The 21,705-nt window shown below is 30.5% G+C and overlaps 3 protein-coding genes across 3 annotated transcripts in view; 2 read left to right on the top strand and 1 right to left on the bottom strand.

Moving 5' to 3' along the window:
* LOC108911751 (hydrocephalus-inducing protein) overlaps positions 1-14,544 on the top strand; it is a 37,603-nt gene extending 23,059 nt beyond the window's left edge. The window contains exons 18-42 of the mRNA XM_023455884.1: positions 486-725; positions 783-1,092; positions 1,143-1,291; positions 1,347-1,643; positions 1,693-1,880; positions 3,950-4,109; positions 4,174-4,306; positions 4,359-4,752; positions 4,805-5,263; positions 5,328-5,526; positions 5,586-5,810; positions 5,861-6,030; positions 8,178-8,588; positions 8,640-8,774; positions 8,835-8,906; positions 9,119-9,269; positions 9,322-9,491; positions 9,549-9,684; positions 9,745-9,890; positions 10,048-10,192; positions 10,248-10,562; positions 11,718-11,948; positions 12,005-12,229; positions 12,284-12,429; positions 14,191-14,544. Coding sequence (XP_023311652.1) covers positions 486-725; positions 783-1,092; positions 1,143-1,291; positions 1,347-1,643; positions 1,693-1,880; positions 3,950-4,109; positions 4,174-4,306; positions 4,359-4,752; positions 4,805-5,263; positions 5,328-5,526; positions 5,586-5,810; positions 5,861-6,030; positions 8,178-8,588; positions 8,640-8,774; positions 8,835-8,906; positions 9,119-9,269; positions 9,322-9,491; positions 9,549-9,684; positions 9,745-9,890; positions 10,048-10,192; positions 10,248-10,562; positions 11,718-11,948; positions 12,005-12,229; positions 12,284-12,429; positions 14,191-14,521 — 5,538 coding nt within the window. The 3' untranslated portion in view covers positions 14,522-14,544. The remainder of the gene's footprint in view (positions 1-485; positions 726-782; positions 1,093-1,142; positions 1,292-1,346; positions 1,644-1,692; positions 1,881-3,949; positions 4,110-4,173; positions 4,307-4,358; positions 4,753-4,804; positions 5,264-5,327; positions 5,527-5,585; positions 5,811-5,860; positions 6,031-8,177; positions 8,589-8,639; positions 8,775-8,834; positions 8,907-9,118; positions 9,270-9,321; positions 9,492-9,548; positions 9,685-9,744; positions 9,891-10,047; positions 10,193-10,247; positions 10,563-11,717; positions 11,949-12,004; positions 12,230-12,283; positions 12,430-14,190) is intronic.
* A 6-nt stretch (positions 14,545-14,550) lies between these two features.
* On the bottom strand, positions 14,551-15,478 carry LOC108911753 (trafficking protein particle complex subunit 3). Its single transcript, XM_018716762.1, has 3 exons — positions 15,333-15,478; positions 14,869-15,279; positions 14,551-14,811 (listed from the first exon to the last, which is right to left on the bottom strand). Exons 1-3 carry the CDS (start codon positions 15,369-15,371, stop codon positions 14,725-14,727), a joined length of 537 nt encoding a protein of 178 aa, XP_018572278.1. The 5' UTR covers positions 15,372-15,478; the 3' UTR covers positions 14,551-14,724.
* A 139-nt stretch (positions 15,479-15,617) lies between these two features.
* On the top strand, positions 15,618-19,342 carry LOC108911752 (sphingomyelin synthase-related 1). The gene is made up of 3 exons (XM_018716761.2): positions 15,618-16,588; positions 17,362-17,654; positions 18,314-19,342. Exons 1-3 carry the CDS (start codon positions 15,960-15,962, stop codon positions 18,736-18,738), a joined length of 1,347 nt encoding a protein of 448 aa, XP_018572277.1. The 5' UTR covers positions 15,618-15,959; the 3' UTR covers positions 18,739-19,342.
* Positions 19,343-21,705: the final 2,363 nt, after the last annotated feature.

The following is a 21,705-nucleotide window of genomic DNA, read 5'->3' as shown; positions in this document are numbered from 1 at the left end:
TTAATGATTCAACTTAACAAAATTCCAATGCAGGTTTAACTTTAAACTCGTTTTTTTACAAAACGGCTACTTTCAGCGACAAATATACTAAGAGTACTTTTTAAACGTAAAATTGAATGGAGAATAGGTAGGTAATAAAAGACATACAGTGCCGCAACGGTTAAGGTTATTTAAATCCAGGTACAACACTGTATGTGGCACCCTCTAACATTAAACAAAAAACTAAGTAATTATTTGAGTTTCTCATCATCAATATTCTCAATTTCCCGAATTTCGTCAAATTGCTCGTCAAATTGAACAAAAATATAATCAAAATACCAAACAAAAATTTTTTTTGAACGCTCTGTATTTCAAGAACCAGGCCTTTGTGAACCCATTTTTATATGAACTTTTTATTTTAAAATTAGTCAAAGATTCGCCCTTTAAAGTTTGTACAAATACTTAAAAACACCCTGTATAACAATTTTAAGTAATTAAAAATTTAGGTCACGAGCCATTGCATATATGAGGCATCAGAGCAAACACTGCATTTTAGAAAAGTCAATCTTAATACAAAAGCAGTTAGCAATATTTACATGCAAAATAAAGGGCACGTAATAGCTTATGTCACGGCTAAGATAGACGATGGAAATAAAAATGTATTTAAAGTGTTCCCAAATAGTATCGATGTAGATCCTTTCAGTACTAAATCGTTATCAATTATTTTCAAACCTGACTGTGTAGGGGTATGTTTGTGTGTTGACAAAACTTTAACAAGCCTCTTAATGAGCTCCTGTTTGTAGGAAACCTCTTGCAGATTAGAAATAACGTACAATTGCTCCACAAATAATAAATTTTCACTTGCTCTGATTGGTGAAGGGGTAATGCCTAAGCTAATGATTATTGAACCAAACTTGGAACAAAATAACAAAAGTACCATAAATTTTCTTCCAACATACATTGGACATAGCAGAAGCCAGAGAATTTCCATAAAAAATATTGGTTCTATATCCGCTAAAGCAATCCTTCAAATAAACAATAACATTAATGAGGCGCTTACACTTATTGCATGCGAGGATACCTATAGCATGTTAAATATTTGTGATTTAGAAGGTAGGCGATTTGTTAATTTCACAAAGATAGTCGAATTCCATCTGTTTTAGAATTTGAAAATACAAAATATTCCACATTAGTGAATTTGCAACCTGAAGAAATTGCAAATTTCATTTTAAATTATGAACCTAAATGTGAGGAGAGTTTAGATGCAGTTGTAAAAATTCACACAGTTAATAATCCATTTGAGATTGCACAGGTAATAATATTTAATACTTAGCACATTTCATATTATTAGGGCCTCTTTGATTTAGATAGCAGTATCTGGACAGAGCTATTACCATGATATATGCCTGGAAGGACTGACACCGTGCATCATTAAAGAAAGAAATACTATGGGTTATAAAATCGACTTTGGTTTTGTTTTCTTACATTACATCCAAAGGAAAATGTTTACAATAAAAAATTACTCTGAACAATATATTTACAAGTTTGAATTTACTGATTTTGGTCCACTAGTATTTACACCAAGAGTAGGTCATTTAAAACCTTTAGCTCACAAAGAAGTAATTGTCAGTTTTTGTACTAGAAAACCCCAGTATTACGATAAGGTAAAATATTTCTCTTTCATATCGATTGCTTTAAAATTATGAAATTTAGGATCTGGTAGAATTTACTGTAAATAAAATAGAATATATAACTCCAGCGTCAGATATTTTATCATGGGATGAAAGACTGAAATTTGTAACGTGGGATATTCCGAAAATTGAGTTCAGTGATAAATCCACTAAAAGATTTAGTAAAACCTCATATGATGAAGAAAATGAGGAATTCCTTGAAGTTGAAAGGTAACAACATATAAACATTATAAACAATCAGGGGAAAATAGAATATAAAAAATATTGCCAGTTTGCGTTATAAATCCATGTCTAATCATTCACAGCTTTGAAGGTACAGTGTGTTGAGTTAAAGGAAAAATGGTGTTAATGTCTAACCTGTTTCACACTGTAACAATTATGGACATATAAATAATTAGAATTTTAAGCTGGATTATAAATTCTTACACATTTTTAAGCAAAATATGAGCTTTGTTCATTATACTGAGCAGGGGCAGCCCCTCGATAAGAGCTGCAGAGCTGCAGGACCACCAAAATTATAACAGGAATATAGTGTATAGATCTACATCAAAATTTTTATCAAAATTTGGCATAATGATTTTTTTCGATTTTTAATGCTACAGCTCAGGGCACAGTTAAAAAGTAAGGGCTAATCTGTTACAAGACGAGAACAAACGAGAAAATGAAAATGAAAATTTGGCGAAATATATGGGGCATTCCACGCCAAATGGACCACTTTTAACCCTCACCCCTTTCGATTTGGCTGAAACTTTTTTATTGGTTTCTATCCCATTGAAAACCTCCGAGAATTTTTTCAAATTTTTTCACCCAACTCAAAANAACATTGTCAATACCTCGACTCGAGTTGATGGCAGCTATCATAGCAGTTCGACTATACACAATGTGCAGAAAAAATCTAAATAGTGAACTAGAAAGTTTTTTCTGGAGTGACTCGACAACAGTACTCAGTTGGATTAGAAGACCAGAAGAATGGTCAACATTTGTTTGGAATCGGGTGAAGGAAATTCGGACAGCATCTTCGGGCAAAAATTGGCATCATGTTCCTGGTACGCTGAATCCAGCTGACCTCCCATCTCGAGGTTGTTCTGCGAAACAATTGCTCGAATCGAGATGGTGGGAGGGCCCGTCATGGTTATATCGAGACTCGTCGTGTTGGCCTAGGGATAATCTCCATTATGATGAAGAGGAGATTAATAAAGAAAAAAGAGATCAGTCAGTGTCAAATAAATAAGTTTTTCGTTTGCATTTTACTTTTGAAAAAGATTCTAATACACCTAAAGAATAAAGATTTATTCAAGATCTTGCGACTTTATTTGGAAAAAACCGAACCGTCTGCTTAGGGTAAAACGGGTAGTTTTATCACGAAGCAATTGACACTTTGCATGTATTTTTTTAAAACCCACTGTTCGTTCAAAAATGGACCAAATAACTTTTTTTTTTCATTTTCTTTGTTTTTGGATGAAAAAATACAAAAAAATTGTTCAAAACGATCTATTTTTTTCTTAACTTTTTCAACAAAAATCAAATTTTTTTTTGTCATTATTTCTTTCATATATATTTTTTCAATTTTGGGATTCTATATACATTTTCAAAAATTTTCAAAATGGTGTGAAAAAAGCTAATCTGAAAAAAAATATTTTTCAATCAATAAAGAAAAATAGAAAACAAAAAAACCACTATTAAAAAATTTGAGGATTTATAAAAAATAGTTTTCTAGAAAAAAAAAAATTTTTTTAAATGGTAATCGAGAAATTTTCGTTTTTTTTCGAAAATTGAAAAAAAAACAAAAATTCATAACTTTTTTTGAGTAGGGTGAAAAAATTTGAAAAAATTCTCAAGAGGTTTTCAAAAAAAAAGTCCCAAATCGAAAGGGGTCAGCGTTAAAAGTGGTCGATTTGGCGTGGCGTTTGGCGTTTATTTTTCGTCACAACCTGTTTTGCACTGAGATTTTCTCGAATAGTTCTTAAGGTCTCGGAAGAGATAATCATTGAGCAACGTCTGATCTATAGGATTAAAAATAATCCCATTGGAATAGTTTAAATGAATTTACAAGAGCCATGGGCGGATGTGTATCATCATGAAAGAGAATGATTCTTGACCTCAACATTCCCTGTTGTCCGTTTTGAATAGTTCCTTTTTTATAGTGCTTAACTGTTAATAATTATGTGGCAAATTATCAGGCAAATTTGAAAAATATTTGATAAACTACTTTCCTCTGATTTTTTTTGCATCAGTAATAAACTATTTGAATTAATTAACTAATATTGTGAAATCTTTAGAATGAGTATAAAGAATACTGTTGATCGACCAGAACCTGACTTCAAGATAATCTCAGAAACATCAGAAATTATACCCTGTTTATTTTCAGTAATTGCAGATTACGCTACATACATTAATAAAATTTGTGACATTACTTTTCCGGATACTTATATTAACGAGGTAATTTTGAAAGAAAAAAATAAGTATAATAATAAATGTAGATTATAAAACACCCTGTTTACAGAAAAGAAAGACCCAGTTCGAAGTAGAAAATGATGGAATAGTTCCTCTAGAAATTGAATGGGATTTTTTTTATTCGAGAACTGAAACAACTAGAGCTGTGGAGAAGAAAAATAAAACCGTTGAAATTAAAAAAGGTAAAGACAACATTACTTACAAGTTATAATTAATTTGTTGTTTCCGTTTTAGATTTAGCAAGACCGATTAGTGCAAATTCTTTTATCAGCACCAATTCTAGCTGCTCTTATGAAGAAGAAGAAGCCATGCCATTTGCCATAACTCCTCAAAAAACCTCCATCTACCCCAACGAAGCTCAAGAATTTACAATTGAATTCAGGCCTTTGAAATATATGGATCACAACATGATACTTCAATCAACTATTATAGGTCTTAAACCAAAATTAAAAAATATACAAATAAATGTTACAGGAAAAAGCTTATTACCCATTTATTATTTTGAACTTGAGGAGACCAACTATCTGAGCAGAAGGCCCGATGTTATTAAAAAGTGTAATAGTATTGATTATGCGGATCCGAAAGTTATCGAATTTGAATCGGTTGGAATTGGAGTTTTATCTTTAAGGTAATATTGCTTTAAATTTAAAATAGTCTATTACTAATTTTATGCTTTTCAGAAAATTAAATATAGTAAATCCTGGTAATGAAAGTTTTACATATATATTTGATTCATTAGAACAATATCCAATATTTTCATACTTCGAATGTAAAACAGGTAGCGGTTTGGTAAAGGAAGGGAAAAAATCCGAAGTTATATTTACATTCAAATCACATGAATTTGGTAACTTTGAGGGATATTACATGTTTAAAATTTTAGAGGAAGAAATAAATGTTCCATTTTTATTAGCTGCGCGGTGTAGGCAGCCTGTTGTTTACTTTACACAATCGTACATTTCAATAAAACCTACAATTTTAAGTGTTCCATCAAGTGCTACAGTTAAATTATTGAATAATGAAGATATGGAGCTATTCTATAAATTTCATAACGAATCTCTCCTTAATGAAAATCAAGATCAACAATTGGGCATATCGCCAAAAAAAGGAAAACTTCAACCCCATTCAGAACAAATTATTGAGTATGAATTTTAATACCTTAATAGTTATTCTGATTGTTAATTAATAACATCACCCTTTCTTTAGGGTCACTTTTGAAGCAGAGAAATCCGGTGACGTCAATTTCTCCGTACTATGTACTGTAGAGAAGTTACCAACACCTCTCACTTTAAACATTTTTGCACAGTGTGAGGAAGTTTTTTCCTTAATATCCTATTGGGATAAATTTAATGCGATAATGAACACATTAGATAAAGATAATGAAAATATTATAAACTTAGGAATGGTAACTTTGTAGTCACTTTATATATAGTAAAAAAAATAATAATACTGCGGTTTTTAAAGATTACTCCAAAGAAAAGAGAAACAATAAAATTCTCAGTTTGCAATAAAGGGAAAACAGGATTTTTCTACACAGTGCAATTTAATGCAAAGCCTGTAGAGCACATGTTTTATATTGATGTAAACCAAAAAAAGGAATTTGTGGCCAGTAACAAAACCTCTACTTTAATAATATATCTCGAGGCTCTCAGAAAGGCGACTTTGAAGGATTTCAAGGTCAAAATAAATGTATTTATAAAATATTAAGCAAATTCTAGCCCTGATTAAAACTGTTTCAGATATCTTACGGACCGACTTATCTATTAAATATGAATGCAAAAGCTGAAACACCATTGGTCAAGCTTTCATTTCACACCCACAATTTTGGGTACTGCATTGTACAAAAAACAAAAACCACATATTACTCCGTTACTTTGGAACTTAAAAATATTGGAACTAGGATTTTAATGTAAGTAAAAGTACTGCATAGATCCATAGAATAATGCAGTTATTTGATATTGTTTTTTATTTAAAATTTTCATTAATAAAATCTTTCAAATGTGAGTAAAATCTTTTAGTTCAACATAAAGCAAATTATATTTTTTACCTGATGACAGAGTTAGGCATTAATCAATTAAATTTTCAATCAAATAATTAATTGATTGAAATAGTGCCTATATTACGTAATAAGTGTTGTAAAAAGCATTTTACGCACGAATGGAAAAGTTACGTAATTCTATGAGTACGTAATTGCATTACACCAATAAACTTTTTCAATTGTTTTAAAAAATGACTAAAACTAACAATTATCCTGCTTTGATAAAGGCAGACACTTTAATTTTATGCGAACAAATATTTGTATACAAACATTTGTATAGAAATGATTACTAAAACATGATTGTCAGTATTAAACTTAAATTGATAAGTGATTGTCAAAAATAACTTAAGAAATTATAATTAATACATCTATTCTGCAATTAAGTTTAATTAAAATTGGTAAAAAGAAATATATAGTAACCTTTTATTTGTTACGTACCTACATATTTTATTCATAACTTACATTATACTTTTATTTTGGCGCCACTATGCTGTTCATACTATTGCTTAATATATATAATATGCTCAGTTGTTAGTTGTTAATTGAATACATTACTAGCCGGCCTGTTGCTTTCATCAAATAGTGATATTTCGCTTCATGTTAAGTATCAACTAAATATATAAATTGTTAACAAGGCCAGCTACCGGTTAGTAATGCCAGTATCTTGTTTTGCTTTGCATTAGCTTTATGTTCAAATTTTGTTATTGAGGAATTTTGATACTTACTTTATTCCTACTTAAAATAAAAAATGTTTTCTTACAATCCTACTTTATTAGCTTTAAGAGCGACCAGTTTGAAGGTGTGAGGTAGCGAAGCGTGCAGCATGGCCATAATTTGACAAGTCTGAGCCTGCATAAAAATGCACTCATTGCGTAAGACAATGTATTCGAGTACAAAGAAGTACCCGAGTACACGGGAAAGTACTCGAGAACATTTCTTGCGATCTAAAATGAAAAGTACTCGGGACTGAGTACCAAATACACTGAAAGTACTTGGAAAGTATAGTGTCTGAGTACTTCTGCTCGAGTACCGCAAAGCTCTGCTTGTAATATAACTTAACTGCACAACTGTGCTGTTCAGCAACAATACAGTATAGTGGTATACACATTGTCTGGTCTTATCTTAATTATTAATCATCTACCTCATTTTTTGGTTTAATTAAAAACAAAATAATTACGTGGATATGGAAGTCTTGTAATTGAATGAATTATTATTATGTGGAAACATCCATATTTGGAAATATAATTGTACTCACCTCAAAGCTTTCTCATTCGATAAACTAACTGTTAAATTTAAAATTGTAATTATTTTTATTTGTAATGAGAATAAGACTACTATTGACTACTACTACTACAACTACTGTTGATAATTTTCAGAATGAGTTAAAATTTAAATTTAAATCAATGTGATTATTTTTTCAACTGAACCATATGGTGACCATTTCCAATCATTTTCATGAAAGATGAAAAAATATTTGATTATAAGTTTCTGAAATCCACAAAGCATTATTTGGTTTTTATCGAATATTCCAAATTTGACTTGATGGTATTTACTAATTTTACTATATTATATTTGTATCGAAAATACATTGATGGTAACTTACATAATAATTAACTAATTGAAAACCATGATAATTACAAAAAATTAAATTGAAAAATCCCTCACCTTAACAATCTAAAGGGATAAGGTCACTTGGGAAAAAAGTGGGCATATTTGCTTAGTTCTGGGAATATTTTCCCATTTTAGTAAATGGAATTCTTTGGTCACTAGTAAAAAGTTACATCTATAGACAAATGCTAGCATACCCAATTTTACTTAAATCAGGTGAAAGCTTTCAGGGTCATTTGAAAAATAATTAATTTTTTTTTTGTCAACTTTGATCCCTTCTTCAACTGTATGAAAAAACTTTGATTGTGGATGTTTAGATAAATTGTCTTATTTTCATCCCAAGAATCTGTAGTAGTTGTATGTGCTTATAATAGGATATCGTGTATATTACATATTCACAATTTCGACAGGTTAGAGAATTTTTATGAAAATAATGAAGATTTAACAATTGATTTCAAGAGTGGACATGTACAACCTTCTGCTACACAATATATAACCATGTATTTTCACCCCATGAATGTAGGTCGATATGAAATAAATATACCACTAAAAGTGAACTCTGTGAAGTACGTAGTCAAAATAATGGGTGAAGCAGTAGATATTAACTTGCAACTAGTTAAAAGTAGTGATAAATATATTGACCTTGGAGGAGTACTAGTAGGAACACACCAACACTATGTTGTTCAAGTAATAAATCGGACTCCTACTCACGTAAATGTATTTTTCGATCTATGGCAAAAATTACCCTTCCATACCAGACCCAGAGAAAAGATATATTCAGAAATAAAATTACCGGATGTACCAGAGCCAACAAATCAATTGTACTGCCTATAACATCGGTACTTTAAATTTTTTTAAACACATTGTTTTAGGGCATCTAAATCAGTTAAAACTATTATCAAAAAGAAACAAATAGAAGAAAACAAAAAGGCAAGTAGTAAAGAAAGCAAAAAAGAAGGTAAAAAAGAGAAAAAAGTCGTTGAAGATGTAGCTAACAAGATATCGAAGTATTGCACAATATACACGCTTTTACATTTGTTATGTTTTATTTACAAGTATTATTGTAGGTCCCAAAAACCAGATAAAGATAAGGGTAAAGATAAGAAGAAAAAAGAAGATGAAGAAGTAGTTCAAGACGAGTGAGACTATATCCTGTTAATAAAATTGAGCAGTATACCTCATATTTTGAGGGTGTACATAAATCTATTTTCTATCTTCAACAAATATAAAATAATTTTTAGTTTTTTTCAATTCAGATAATTAAGTATAATGATAATATTATCAAAAAATATAATTCAAGTCTCATTTAGTCACAACTGGCACTTAATCAAGTAACACTTTTCAATTTTAGCATATTAGAGTTAATAGAGCCACCAAAGAAAACTGCAATTGACTTTCTGAAAATATCACCAAGAGATTGCATTCAATTAGGGCCAGATAAAAAATTTCAATTCACTATAGACTTTATGCCAACAGAACGAATAGAACATTTTTCGGAAAAAGTATATTCGCATCAACTTTAGTAATTTGGTTTATTAATAATATAATTCCTAGATTTTCTATGAAATTCAAGACCATATTGAACCGTTATGTGTAGTAAAAGGTTTCTGTCTTATACCAAAATTTGTACTGTCTCAAAGTCAGTTAAAATTTTCAAATGTAGTAATAGGACTCAAGCATACGATGAAGACTTTGTTAAGGAATATGGGTGACTTTAAAGGAAGGTAATTAAAATTTAATTCAAATTTAAAAACATGACTTTCTCAATTGGATTAACATAGATTTCAGTGGACATTAGATAAGAAAATTGACGTATTTAGTATAACACCATTGTCTGGTTTTGTTGGCCCATCATCAGAAATAGAAATTTGTGTCACATTTGCATCAAAGACGGTTGACAGCATATATAAGACAAAGGTAATACGTATTGTAAAATTTTATAAATAGTTTATTATCTTATAAGTACATGCTTTTTAGGCCAAATGTTTAATAGGTGGGCTAGAAAAACCTCTGGAATTGATTTTAGAAGGTAACTCCACCAAAGTTCCTACACCCATTTCTACTCTACATTTCCGCTGCCCTGTACGAGAGAAAATTCAACAGCAGATTAAAATTTTCAACAAGTATGTTAAACTCAATAAGACTTTTCAATTGATATCATCAATTACAAACTAAAATAAAATAATAGTTCATTACCTTTCATCTAATGGCTAGTAAGTTTTATAATAGTTTATTCATTTGTTAATCAATTTGTTTCATATTGTAAACATTTTTCTTTAGAACCAAAGAACGGTGGGTCATCCACCCTTTCATATCAAGCGAACAGTTTTCGACAGAAAGAGACCTAATAGTTGAACCAGATACCGAGTACACTTTAGATGTTACTTACAAACCTGAAGTGATGACTACATTAGCTCCTCACAATGTAATAGCTAAAACATATTAACAAGTAATTCAAAATTATAGTTTGTTTTTTCTAGGCAACGTTATTTTTACCCTTACCAGAAGGTAAGGCAATTATATACACACTAATAGGACAAACGCTGCCTCCTTTACCAATAAACAAAATTAAGATGGACATTAAGTGCAAAATGTACCACACACAAGTACTATCTATACGGAATTGGATGAACACAAAGCAGTGTTTCAATGTTACAACAGAATTAATGACCCCACTGACAACAAAGTGTTTGTACAAAGTTTCCGGAAATCCCCTGGTGGAACTTTTTCCTAATGAATCTAAGGACTATATCTGGAAAATTTTTATTATAAACGAGATACCATTGGATTTTAAGGTGGGTATAAGAAAAAAACTGTTAAAAACTAGATTAATTTGCAATATTTCCAAACTACTGAAAAGTTTTAAGTATAAACATTTATGTATATTTATGCCTGTTTATACAGGGTATTACTAAAAACTAGGTTAAGCGGTTAACCAATATAATTTGCCTTGTGCTGTTTTTCAAAAAAGAACTTTATTAATAATTCCTTTATTTTTTTAAAACATTCGTATTTTTCTTTAATTTTTGTCACTTGTAAAAGTTTTGTTTAGCTCTTAGTTTGTGAGAAATTGCAACTTGTTTAGAGATCTATGTTATATTGACCACTCGCTCGTGTTTAATTTTCCAACTTTTCTTAAGCAATTTTGAAAAGTGGCATTGGATAATGCATAATAATCAGATGTGTTTCTGCATAACATCTATCAGCTTTGCAATTATAATTTAAAAAAAAAATCTGTTATTAAAATTGCAGAACATTGAAAAAATTAGAAATTTTCCAGTACATTTGCTTGTCCCATTAGCAGAGCCCAAATGTTCGTTCATAGATACATTGAATATTAAATTCTTATGTTTGTCTTCTTTTCTGATCTTTAAAATGCCAACGTAGTAAACTTCATATCTTAGTTTTAAATAAATCTAAGTTTTAAAATTAGATTTAAGTAAATTACGAGAACATTTATTTAACCAAAACCATTGTCTAAATCGATAATTTAAATCCACTAATTTTCTTGTACAAATGCGAAGCCATAAGTCTAACATAAACAGAAAAATTTCATGTTATATCCAAAAATGAGGCAATATGTCCTCCAACCATATATCAAAATTTTACAAGCATGAAAAAAAAATGAATGATATAAATGACTATTAAAACTTCCGCCCGTTACACTAGGCCTTCAATGTTTTAAAAAGAATTAGGCAAAAGTGTGTCAGCATAAGATAAAAGTTTGTACAAAATTTTAATAGTATTGTAAAAAATAACCATATTATTAATGAAAATCTTTTTTAATTTGTAACATAAAAATTGCATCTTGAAAAGGGCGCAAAAAAAGACAAGGATTATTATTTTTGACCAACGGCTTGACTACCTTTCTACAATACCCCGTATTTGTAAAATGTTGAATATTTATTATGCTACTATATCGCTACCCTTATAAGTTATTAATATTTTAGGTTATTTTTACAAATATCGAAACTAATGAATACATGTATTATGAAATATATATAAATGTTTTGCCCTGTGATGCCTTAGAAACAAAAGTTGTAACTACTTGTGTACGAAAACCAGTGGACTTCATGATAACATTAGAGAATCCTATTGATTACCCCGTTACCTTTACTGTAGAGTGTGATCTTGCAGAGTCAATTTTCGATCAATATGTTACATTAGAACCATGCAGCAGGGTAAGAGACTGGTTATTTCGGCAGTAAAGAAAATTTATCGCATGTATTCTTTGTAGTATCAACTTCCTTTCGCATACTGCCCTCTCAAGAGTGACGAAATCACTACGTATTTGTATGCCACATGTCCAGAACTCGGCACATTCACTTACTGTGTAAAACTAATAGCGAAACCTCCGATGCCAGAAAATACAGTGAAATTTAAGGCTGAGTTGGGGGAAAAAGTTAATAAATCAGTTCTCTGGAATAATACTTTTAAAGCTGCTGTCGAATTTACTGCAAAGGTATTTATCACATCGCAAACATGTTTACAACTGAACACATGATAAATATTTTAGTTTGACCATCCTGTCTTTTCACTAGAAAAAGTGTCTAGCATACCAGAAGGAGAAAGTGGAAGACTTAAATTTGGTTTTGAACCGAACCAACTGGGTACAATACAAAGTAAAGCTATTGTTTTTTCACCACAAACTGGAAATTATGTGTAAGAGTTTAACACATTTTATTATTCTTAAATGTAATAGTTGTTTCAATAATTTATTTATTTACGTATCTTTCATCATAAATTAAAAAATGAAAAAGATATCTTATGATAACCGAGACCTCTATAATGCGGCTTGAAAAATGGGTACTCGGTATATTTAAATAACTGTTTAATTTGCAGTACATATTAAGAATAAGCACATCAGACAGGAAAAATGCTCTATATTAATATTAAAATTCAAATATTTAATTGTCTCTAACAATGAGAAGGTAAGTTAATCGGATTTTTGTAATTTTGTGATATTTATAGTACGTGTAGTTTGGACCTTGAATAAGAATTTTCTGAAGTAGTTCAACGCAACGTTCATAAATTACCGAGATAATCGATTTTGAAAATGGAAAATGGTTTTTTAATTCTTTTTCTCATCTCGAAAATTATGAACAAACGAAATATTAGAATGACTACTTATTTATAAGTTTCAAATATTTCATTAAAATGCACAATTGGTTGATAAACAATATTTATTATGAATTAACAATAAGGTTTCATTAAAAAAAAAAAACAAACGAGGTCAGGTAGGATGCTTTTTATTTCATTTTTAGTATTTGACATTTTACGCAGTGTGGCATAAGCTAGAATGATGATGTTGAAAGTGTGAAAGTGGAAAGCAGAAATTTTTTAAGCATCTAGCACGTCGTGTAAATGTTATGTTTTTACAGACACATTTTGTTTGCAAAATATCGGCATCAAAGCAAATTTCGTTAACATTTTGAAAGATTGTTCTTTCATCGCACAGTTTCGATGCTTCTCTACCCTTTATGGAATTTATCAAAACTTTTTATGCCCGAGCAGATGTGTTCTGTAAGCAGTTTTTCTCAACACGGTGGACGACCCACATAACCTAGCTCAAAATTTTAATCAAACACTTGAAGAATATTCCTACATACAGTTCTTATAATATTTCGTTTGTTCATAATTTTCAAGATAAGAAAAAGAAGATGAAAGAAAGCTAGATGCTTAAAAATTTCTACTTCCCATGTTTCTATGATAACTACCATTCTGGCTCGTGCCACACTGCGTAAAATGTCAAATACTAACATACAAATAAAATAAAAGAACATCGTACCTGACGCCGTTTGTTTTTTTTTTAATGAAACCTTATTGTTAATTCATAATAAATATTGTTTTATCAATTGTGCATTTTAATTAAGTATTTGAAGAAGAAGAACATACATAAGAACTTATTATAATATTTCGTTTGTTCATAATTTTCAAGAGAAAAATAAAAAACCATATGGTGGGTTTCAAAAAAAAAAAAAATGTCACACGACGGACTCGAACTAGCGATCTCGTGACTGTCAGACCTGAACGCTACCAATTAGGCCATGCTCATAGTTGATGAATGTGTCGCATCTAGTGGATTTAGCTGTCAGGTTAAACTTCAAAATCGATTATCTCGGTAATTTATGAACGTTGCGTCGAACTACTTCGGAAAATTCTTATTCAAGGTCCAAACTACACGTACCATAAATATAAAAAATTACAAAAATCCGATTATCTTACCTTCTCCTTGTAAACATTATAAAAATTATAAAACTAATAACAATATTTTAGTAGATACTACATCATTTTATTTTATTTGGGAGATACATTTTTAAATAATTTTAAAATTGGTAGATTGGTAGAGAAAAATTTTTAAGTAACAGTTAAAAAGTATTATAATGCAATTTTCTTTGCAAACTGCTGAAAAATTTCTTTTAGGTATCCATTAATTGGAGAATGTGTCTTACCTACTCCGAAAGGTCCCTTCTCTGTTAAACCAGGTGGATCAACACAGATAAGCTTTGTTAATCCATTTATGGAAGATCAAACATTCAACTACTACATCGACTCGAATGCTTTTTATTTAAAAACAATAACAGAGACATTGAAAGCTAAGAAATCAACAAAAATTATCGTCAACATGCAAGCCTTAAAATACTTGGATGTAAATGTACAACCACGCCAAATAACTGCAAAACTACACGTTGAGGTGGCCGGTAGCCCTATGAACAACATCAAATGGGTTTTTTATATTCAGAGTGAGATTTAATATATATATTATATACCGATTTATTTATGAGCATAAATAAATAATGACTTACCACCTACAGGCATTTTCTTGGTACTTCTCTATTTTTTTATTGCAAGTAAAACAACGTATTTATAAAAATGATTAATGTTGATAAACTGATGATAATAATAAATGTATGTTGTACTTAAATAGTAAATGGAATATCAGAAAAGATGAAATATTTAATCTTCACCAGCAGGCATTGCATCTTCCAATCTTCTTATAAATTTTACTCTGATTTCTGTGTTCTGATCACCTTTTAACTGGTCCTAAAATATAATAAAAGGTGTCACAATTTTTGTATTACTGAAATATTTCTGAAATACCTGCACAATCCAACTTTGCACATCCAACTGAACCATTTCTAGAGCACCTCTTATCGCGCCACAAATAATATTACAGTATTTCAGACTCTTAAGATCGTCTGGTAATTCTACAAGGTCTGTCAGAGGATTTGTGTCCAAGATAAAAGAAAACTCGTCTCCTGCTGCACTCCAGTTTGCTACGTTTGGTTGTACACCTAAATACATTCTAAAAGCAGTCTGTATTTTATCTGCTGTATCTTTTAAATCTAGACATCTCCCAGTACCAGTTTTTGCCAAAAAATCTTCGATAAGCCTAATTCCCATGTTATAACCAAGCCGTTCTAATTGCTTACTAACATCGTCAGTATTATCAAGATCTTTCATCATTTGGGCAACCAGAGCACCATACGTAAGAGTAACTAACTCTGAATTCTAAAACGAAACAACTGATCATAAAAATAAAATAACTTATATCCCAAACATACCACTTTTTTAGTATCAAATCTTGTTGAAGATCTCGACATGTTGGTATTTTGTTAAATGTTTCTTTCAAAAATAAACTTTTCTGTAAAATTAGTCTTTTTAAAAAATGTCAACTTTACATTCTTAACCTCCCCAAATTTCTTTCGACTTTGACATTTACAAGACGTCAGAAACAGTGACCAGTGACGTTTTACGTCACTTGACAGTTCGCACTTTTGTGCTTTCGAATTCCGAATATGAAAGACTGAATCACACCCAAAAAATAGGCTAATAGTCATTTATAAAGAATATTGAGAGCCATAGAACGAATTGGGTTACAAAACTTTATTCGTGCTATTTTTACAAACGCAATTACTTGAATTCATACATATTTGATTTTGCTACTATCGAAATATGTTCACACCTTTAATGTTAAAAGACGTTTAATCAAACTTTAATCCGTTGTAAATCGTACTTTTCAATTTTCCTGCCAATTAAATTTAGGTTATGTGGTGAACTTGTAAATTCTTCAGTATGTTACCGTGTTATAGTTCAAGCGAACAATAAATAATAGCGTCATTTAGTAACAATAAAAATGAGTAATTCGTCGACTTTTATATTTGTAAAATCGTAGTACTTCCCTTCCAACAATGGTTTATAACGGGAGCACTATGTCAGTTATGGACTGGTCAAGTGAAGATATTAGATCCTGTTTAAAAAAAGAAGGTGTCGAGGAAGATACAATTATAATATTATGTGATGAAAATAAGCTGGATGGTAAATGCCTCCTAATGTTAAACGAAAATGATTTTGCTTTGGACCCCATTAGTAAACTAACACTTCGAGATAGAAAAAAGTTATATTTTTTATGTAAAATGTTGCAAAGAGAGAATCAGAGTGTTTTAGCTGATCTAGGAGTGTTAGATAGCCACACTAGCAGTATATACAGTCCTCAGACGCAGTATAACAAATTAGAAAGTGAATATGGTGATTCTGAAAGAATATCTCCTCCAATATCAGAAGATGGTAGACCTCGTTACCCTCCAGAAAAGACGAAAGCATTGCTTAGTTTGTTATATGTTGTTGCTGTGACTTGGATAACAGCTTTCGTCATGGTAATAGTGCACGATAGGGTTCCTGATATGAAGAAATATCCACCTCTTCCAGATATATTTTTAGATAATGTTCCCCATATACCATGGGCATTTGATATGTGTGAAGTTACTGGAACTATTCTATTCACGATCTGGCTCATAGTGCTACTTTTTCATAAACATAGGTATGTAATTTATACTCTCATTTATATCTGCATTTATGAATTTAAAATACATTATAATGGTTCTCTTCCTATCTACATGTGTCACTTTTAATGCAGATCAGAATATTACTATTCAAAATCTTATCTGTAAAATGTGAACATTTTTGTGGTCAGTATAAATTGTTACGTCAATTTAAATTGAAATTTGATTCACTTGTTTCCCATTTATTCGTAAATGTTAAAAATGGAATTCTTCATGTAATGATTTTACATCTAATCTTAATCTACTGAAAATCTTGACCTCTGACCTCTTGTGAATTACAACTGAAGTTCCTACATCAAATTATGATTAAAACAATAAATAATAATAATATATATCTGATCATAGATCATATTTATATGTTATAATAATATTATCTTTATTATAAACCAAGTATCCAATGCTGACATTTTATTCTATTAAATATAACCTGAATGAATCATAACTTGATTGGATAATGATTTTTGTATTGTTTATAAAATATTTCAGCTCGTGCGTGACTTAAGTGATATGAAAATATGTGCACATGAACTTTGCTTCATAGTTACCAATCAAATTGAACAATGAAACAAAGGATTAACAAATATAAAAACGAATTCTGTTTGAACAGTCAATATTTACATTCTGTTACACTTCCAGCTAACACTGTTTTTATTTTTTTAGTATTTTTCGGAGCTGCACACTTTAAAAACGCAATTACAGCAATAACAAATAAAAAGACATTTCATTTTTTATAGAAACTTATATTTTACAGGTTTATTCTTATGAGAAGATTCTTTGCATTATCGGGAACAGTTTTTCTCCTACGTTGCGTCACAATGCTTATAACATCATTAAGTGTTCCTGGGGCACACTTACAATGCCAGCCTCGTAATTATCTCACGCAGGGATCGTCGAGCTTCTCTGATCTGGCGAAAAAATTCTCTCAAGCTTATGTGATATGGAGGGGCGCTGGAATGTCTATACAGGGTGTCCGGACATGTGGTGACTACATGTTTAGTGGACACACTGTGGCACTGACAATGTTAAATTTTTTTATTACCGAATGTAAGTGATTTTAATAAGTTTCTAACTAGTATTTTTAATAACTAATTTTCAACTAATAATTTTGTCAATGTTGAAAATGTAAAGATAGGATGATTTATTTGAATATGCCCTCGCAGAGAAACATTCATAAAACCAATAAAAAAGTTTCATACATTTGCCTATTACGTGAGTATGTTTGCGACACTGTCAATAGGTCGTAATAGGTTTTGTTCACTATTAGTTGTGCATATACATACCAAGATATACTCGCACAGAAAAAAATTTATTATCTTAACCAACATTGAATGTCCAAAAGGACAGGACTTCTACAATACAATGTGTTTGATATTATCGGAAAATGCAATGCAATATGATGTTACAATTTTGCATCACAATCTTATCTAAAATGTTCATACTTGCGAGTCGCTTTATTTAATTAAACTAACTACAAAACAAGTGGGAGTGTTGAGGATGCACACTTTGTTCAATCTGTTGGTTGACTATTGTACTTCACAGTTGTAATATCGGGAATTATTATACAAAAAATATAATTAGAAGTGAATTGAAATTTTACAGGTCGTCTTTTACACAGTAGACTAACCTACCTTTAAAATATTGCCGTGTTCTAATAAATCACCTCTGTATATTATATATTCACATTTTATTACTATTTATTTTAGATACTCCAAGACACATATACTATATTCATACCTTCTCTTGGATGTTGAACATGTTTGGAATTTTCTTCATTTTGGCAGCCCATGAGCACTATTCCATTGATGTCTTCGTAGCTTTCTATATAACCAGTCGTTTATTCCTTTACTATCACACTCTCTCGAATAACCAAGCACTAATGCAAACGGATTCAACTAGGACGCGGGTATGGTTCCCGTTATTCTCATATTTTGAGTCCAGCGTCGAAGGTATAGTACCAAATGAATATGAAACTCTGAGTGAGATAATTATAAACATCTGTCAGTTCATAAAGAGCCGATACAATGACATTAAAATGCATGTTACTGTTGCCGCTAAGAGTAGTACCTCTACCAACCATGTAATAGAGACTGTTAGTAGAACAATTACAGAAAATAATAAAAATAAATGAGTTGTTGGTGTGTGGGTCTTAGAAACAATTAAAAGTACGAATTTAAAAAGTATTATTATTTAATTACAGCTAACGTATCATTATTTGAAGTGGTGCAGAATTAAATAAAATAATAAGCAACAGTATTGCTGAAATAATTTATTTAATTATCATGTACTGTAAGTAATAAAATTTTAATTACGTTAAATTTGAACTGCACTATTACAAATATTATTACCTTTACTGATTTTGGATACTAATAAGGCTGATATTTATTACGAAGTGTTCATGAATTCTCTTTTATTATAAAATTTATTTATTATCTTTTTGCGTTTGCAATTTCCAAAAATACCAAAGACTTCCACTATGTTAGGATTGCTTCCAGAAATTAATTTCATTTATCCAATTGGAGATGGATATGTATACAAAATTGTTGAAGCAAATTATCAATACATATATACTTTAATTGCTGTAGTTTATTGTTTTGTAACGTGTTAATAAAAGTTTCTTTCGTGTTCAAATGGGACCATTTTCGATTTATCAAAAGAAGCTATTGTTTGTTATTTATGAACTATATCATAGTCATTTTTGTTATTAAAAAAAAATATTTATATTTTGTGTAAATATATTTCATATATTATTTATTGTAGTATATATAGTCCTCAGACGCAGTATAACAAATTAGAAAGTGAATATGGTGATTCTGAAAGAATATCTCCTCCAATATCAGAAGATGGTAGACCTCGTTACCCTCCAGAAAAGACGAAAGCATTGCTTAGTTTGTTATATGTTGTTGCTGTGACTTGGATAACAGCTTTCGTCATGGTAATAGTGCACGATAGGGTTCCTGATATGAAGAAATATCCACCTCTTCCAGATATATTTTTAGATAATGNATTGTAGTATATATACGAATGTCTGTTTTTAAGACGTGTTACACTTAGGAGAAAATGGGCAACAGTAATATATTTTTTTGCGTTTCAGTTCGTTTTCAGAGGACCGTTTTTTTATTATAAATTAATTAAGTAGCACCAAATAGGATCATTACTTTTAATATGTATATATGTTTATTATATATTTTTTCTTTTTTCAAATAATCAATCAAAAAAGTACCACAATAAAAAATAGTAAATATTGTGAAATAATCTTATTTTTCTAAACAATACTGTCAAAGGAATATTGTAAATGCAATATATATCTTGTCAGTTCTTATTCATTGGGTATATGTATATTGTTTACTAATTAATATTCTTAAAGGAGCTACAAATCCATCCAAAACTGCTTGAGAGAAACGATTACTTTGATTTTTTTTTTTTAAATATTCGTAAACTTCTGCATGAGAAAGTTAACTATACCTTTCCTTCAATCGACTTTTATTAAATATGGGTACTTTTAAATCTGTCAAGTCTTCTAAACTTAATTATTGGCTCAAATATGTACTAACCATAACATAATTAGGTAGTTATTGTTACAAATCTCTGTGATAGATAATTTATTAATGTTTATTGAAAATATTTTCTTGGTGCTAATAATTGTCCTATTAATACCTTACATGATTATACAAATTACGAGTTAAAATTGTATCCATACATGGTACTTGCAGTGGCGGTTCCTCAGGTGATGCAAGTGACGCACCGCTTCACCTAAAATTTCCATTTGGCTGTGCAATTTAAAATTATTTTTAATTTTATATAAATTTTATACTTTAGGTATAATTCTATATTGAAAATGTATTGTGTTTGTTTAATACGCAGAAATAAACAGAATAGTTGCGCGGTGAACGCCTTCTAAAAAATATTGCCTTTGTTGAGCGCGAACATCAACCTCGTACATACCATACAACGTATAGTATACGCAAGTGACGCAGTTTGAAATTGGTCTGTATTCTGCTTCTCTTCATAGCGTTGTTTACGGCGGTTGTCATGGCAACGAGGCGGCCAACTCGGGATTAAACTACGGTGTGGGGGAACGAGTGACGCAAAAATTTAAGCAGCATCGTCCATCGCCTGCCATTAACAGTTTATACTCTACGCGTCGCCCAGTGCACGATTATAATGGTTCTTAGTTAATATTTGTTTTATATAATAATTGTAGAAATGTTTCCAATGTATGATCTAGTATGTTTTTTATTGGCAATGCCATCTTCCAGATGGAAAATTGTGGACAATAAGAATTTTTTAAATTGCGAGAGACCTGTACCTTATTGTCTCGATATGGAAAAAAGGGGAAGTCAAAAGACGTGTACGTTCGAAAGTTTCGTAATGAATGGTATTCAGAGTATTAAGTGGTTGTGTGTTGTGTGGAAGTGTTCGTGTAAAAAAACTTCTGTATGCCGTGTTTAATTGTGGGTGTAAAGTTGTACGTGTGGAATAAGAAGGGATTTAACAATTTTGGGAACGTCACGCAAGGCTGTCGTAATCACAAAGCTTCTTTAGAACATACATGTACGGTGTGTGTTAATGTTCGCAGAAGACCACAAGCCAAACTAATATTCCTATTTTGTATAAAATCTAAATGAAAACCCTTCTCAAGAACGTCAGTTTTTCAGTAATATTGCAAATGCAACTAAAAATGACCAGATTCATTTAAAGCCATTTGACCTTGAAAATTTGAAAATTTTCGTCAACGCCAGCAGCGCTTTTTTTCTTTTTAGTCAATCAATGAATATGCTTCACCTATTCTCAATGTCATGAGCCGCCACTGGGTACTTGTAACATGGGATCTGTATAGATATAATAATTTATAGCAAAGCTACTAATTATGTCACATCATTTGAACGTGCAGGTCTCCCACTCAAGTGCTTAGATTTCATCACCACAAGTTCTGTTACATTTTAATTTTGCTAGCTTATCAACGCACAAATATTATGTTACCTGACCTTTACCATTTACCTATTTGTTAAGATAGGTATATCTACAATAAAACCATATAAAGTAGGTTTTAGGTACATTGTTTGAAATTTTTAAATACTAAATTTTTTATGCTGTA

The sequence above is a fragment of the Anoplophora glabripennis genome, unplaced genomic scaffold, assembly GCF_000390285.2.
Source record: "Anoplophora glabripennis isolate ALB-LARVAE unplaced genomic scaffold, Agla_2.0 scaffold417, whole genome shotgun sequence".
NCBI lineage: Eukaryota > Metazoa > Arthropoda > Insecta > Coleoptera > Cerambycidae > Anoplophora > Anoplophora glabripennis.
This window is presented reverse-complemented; position numbering and strand designations above follow the sequence as displayed.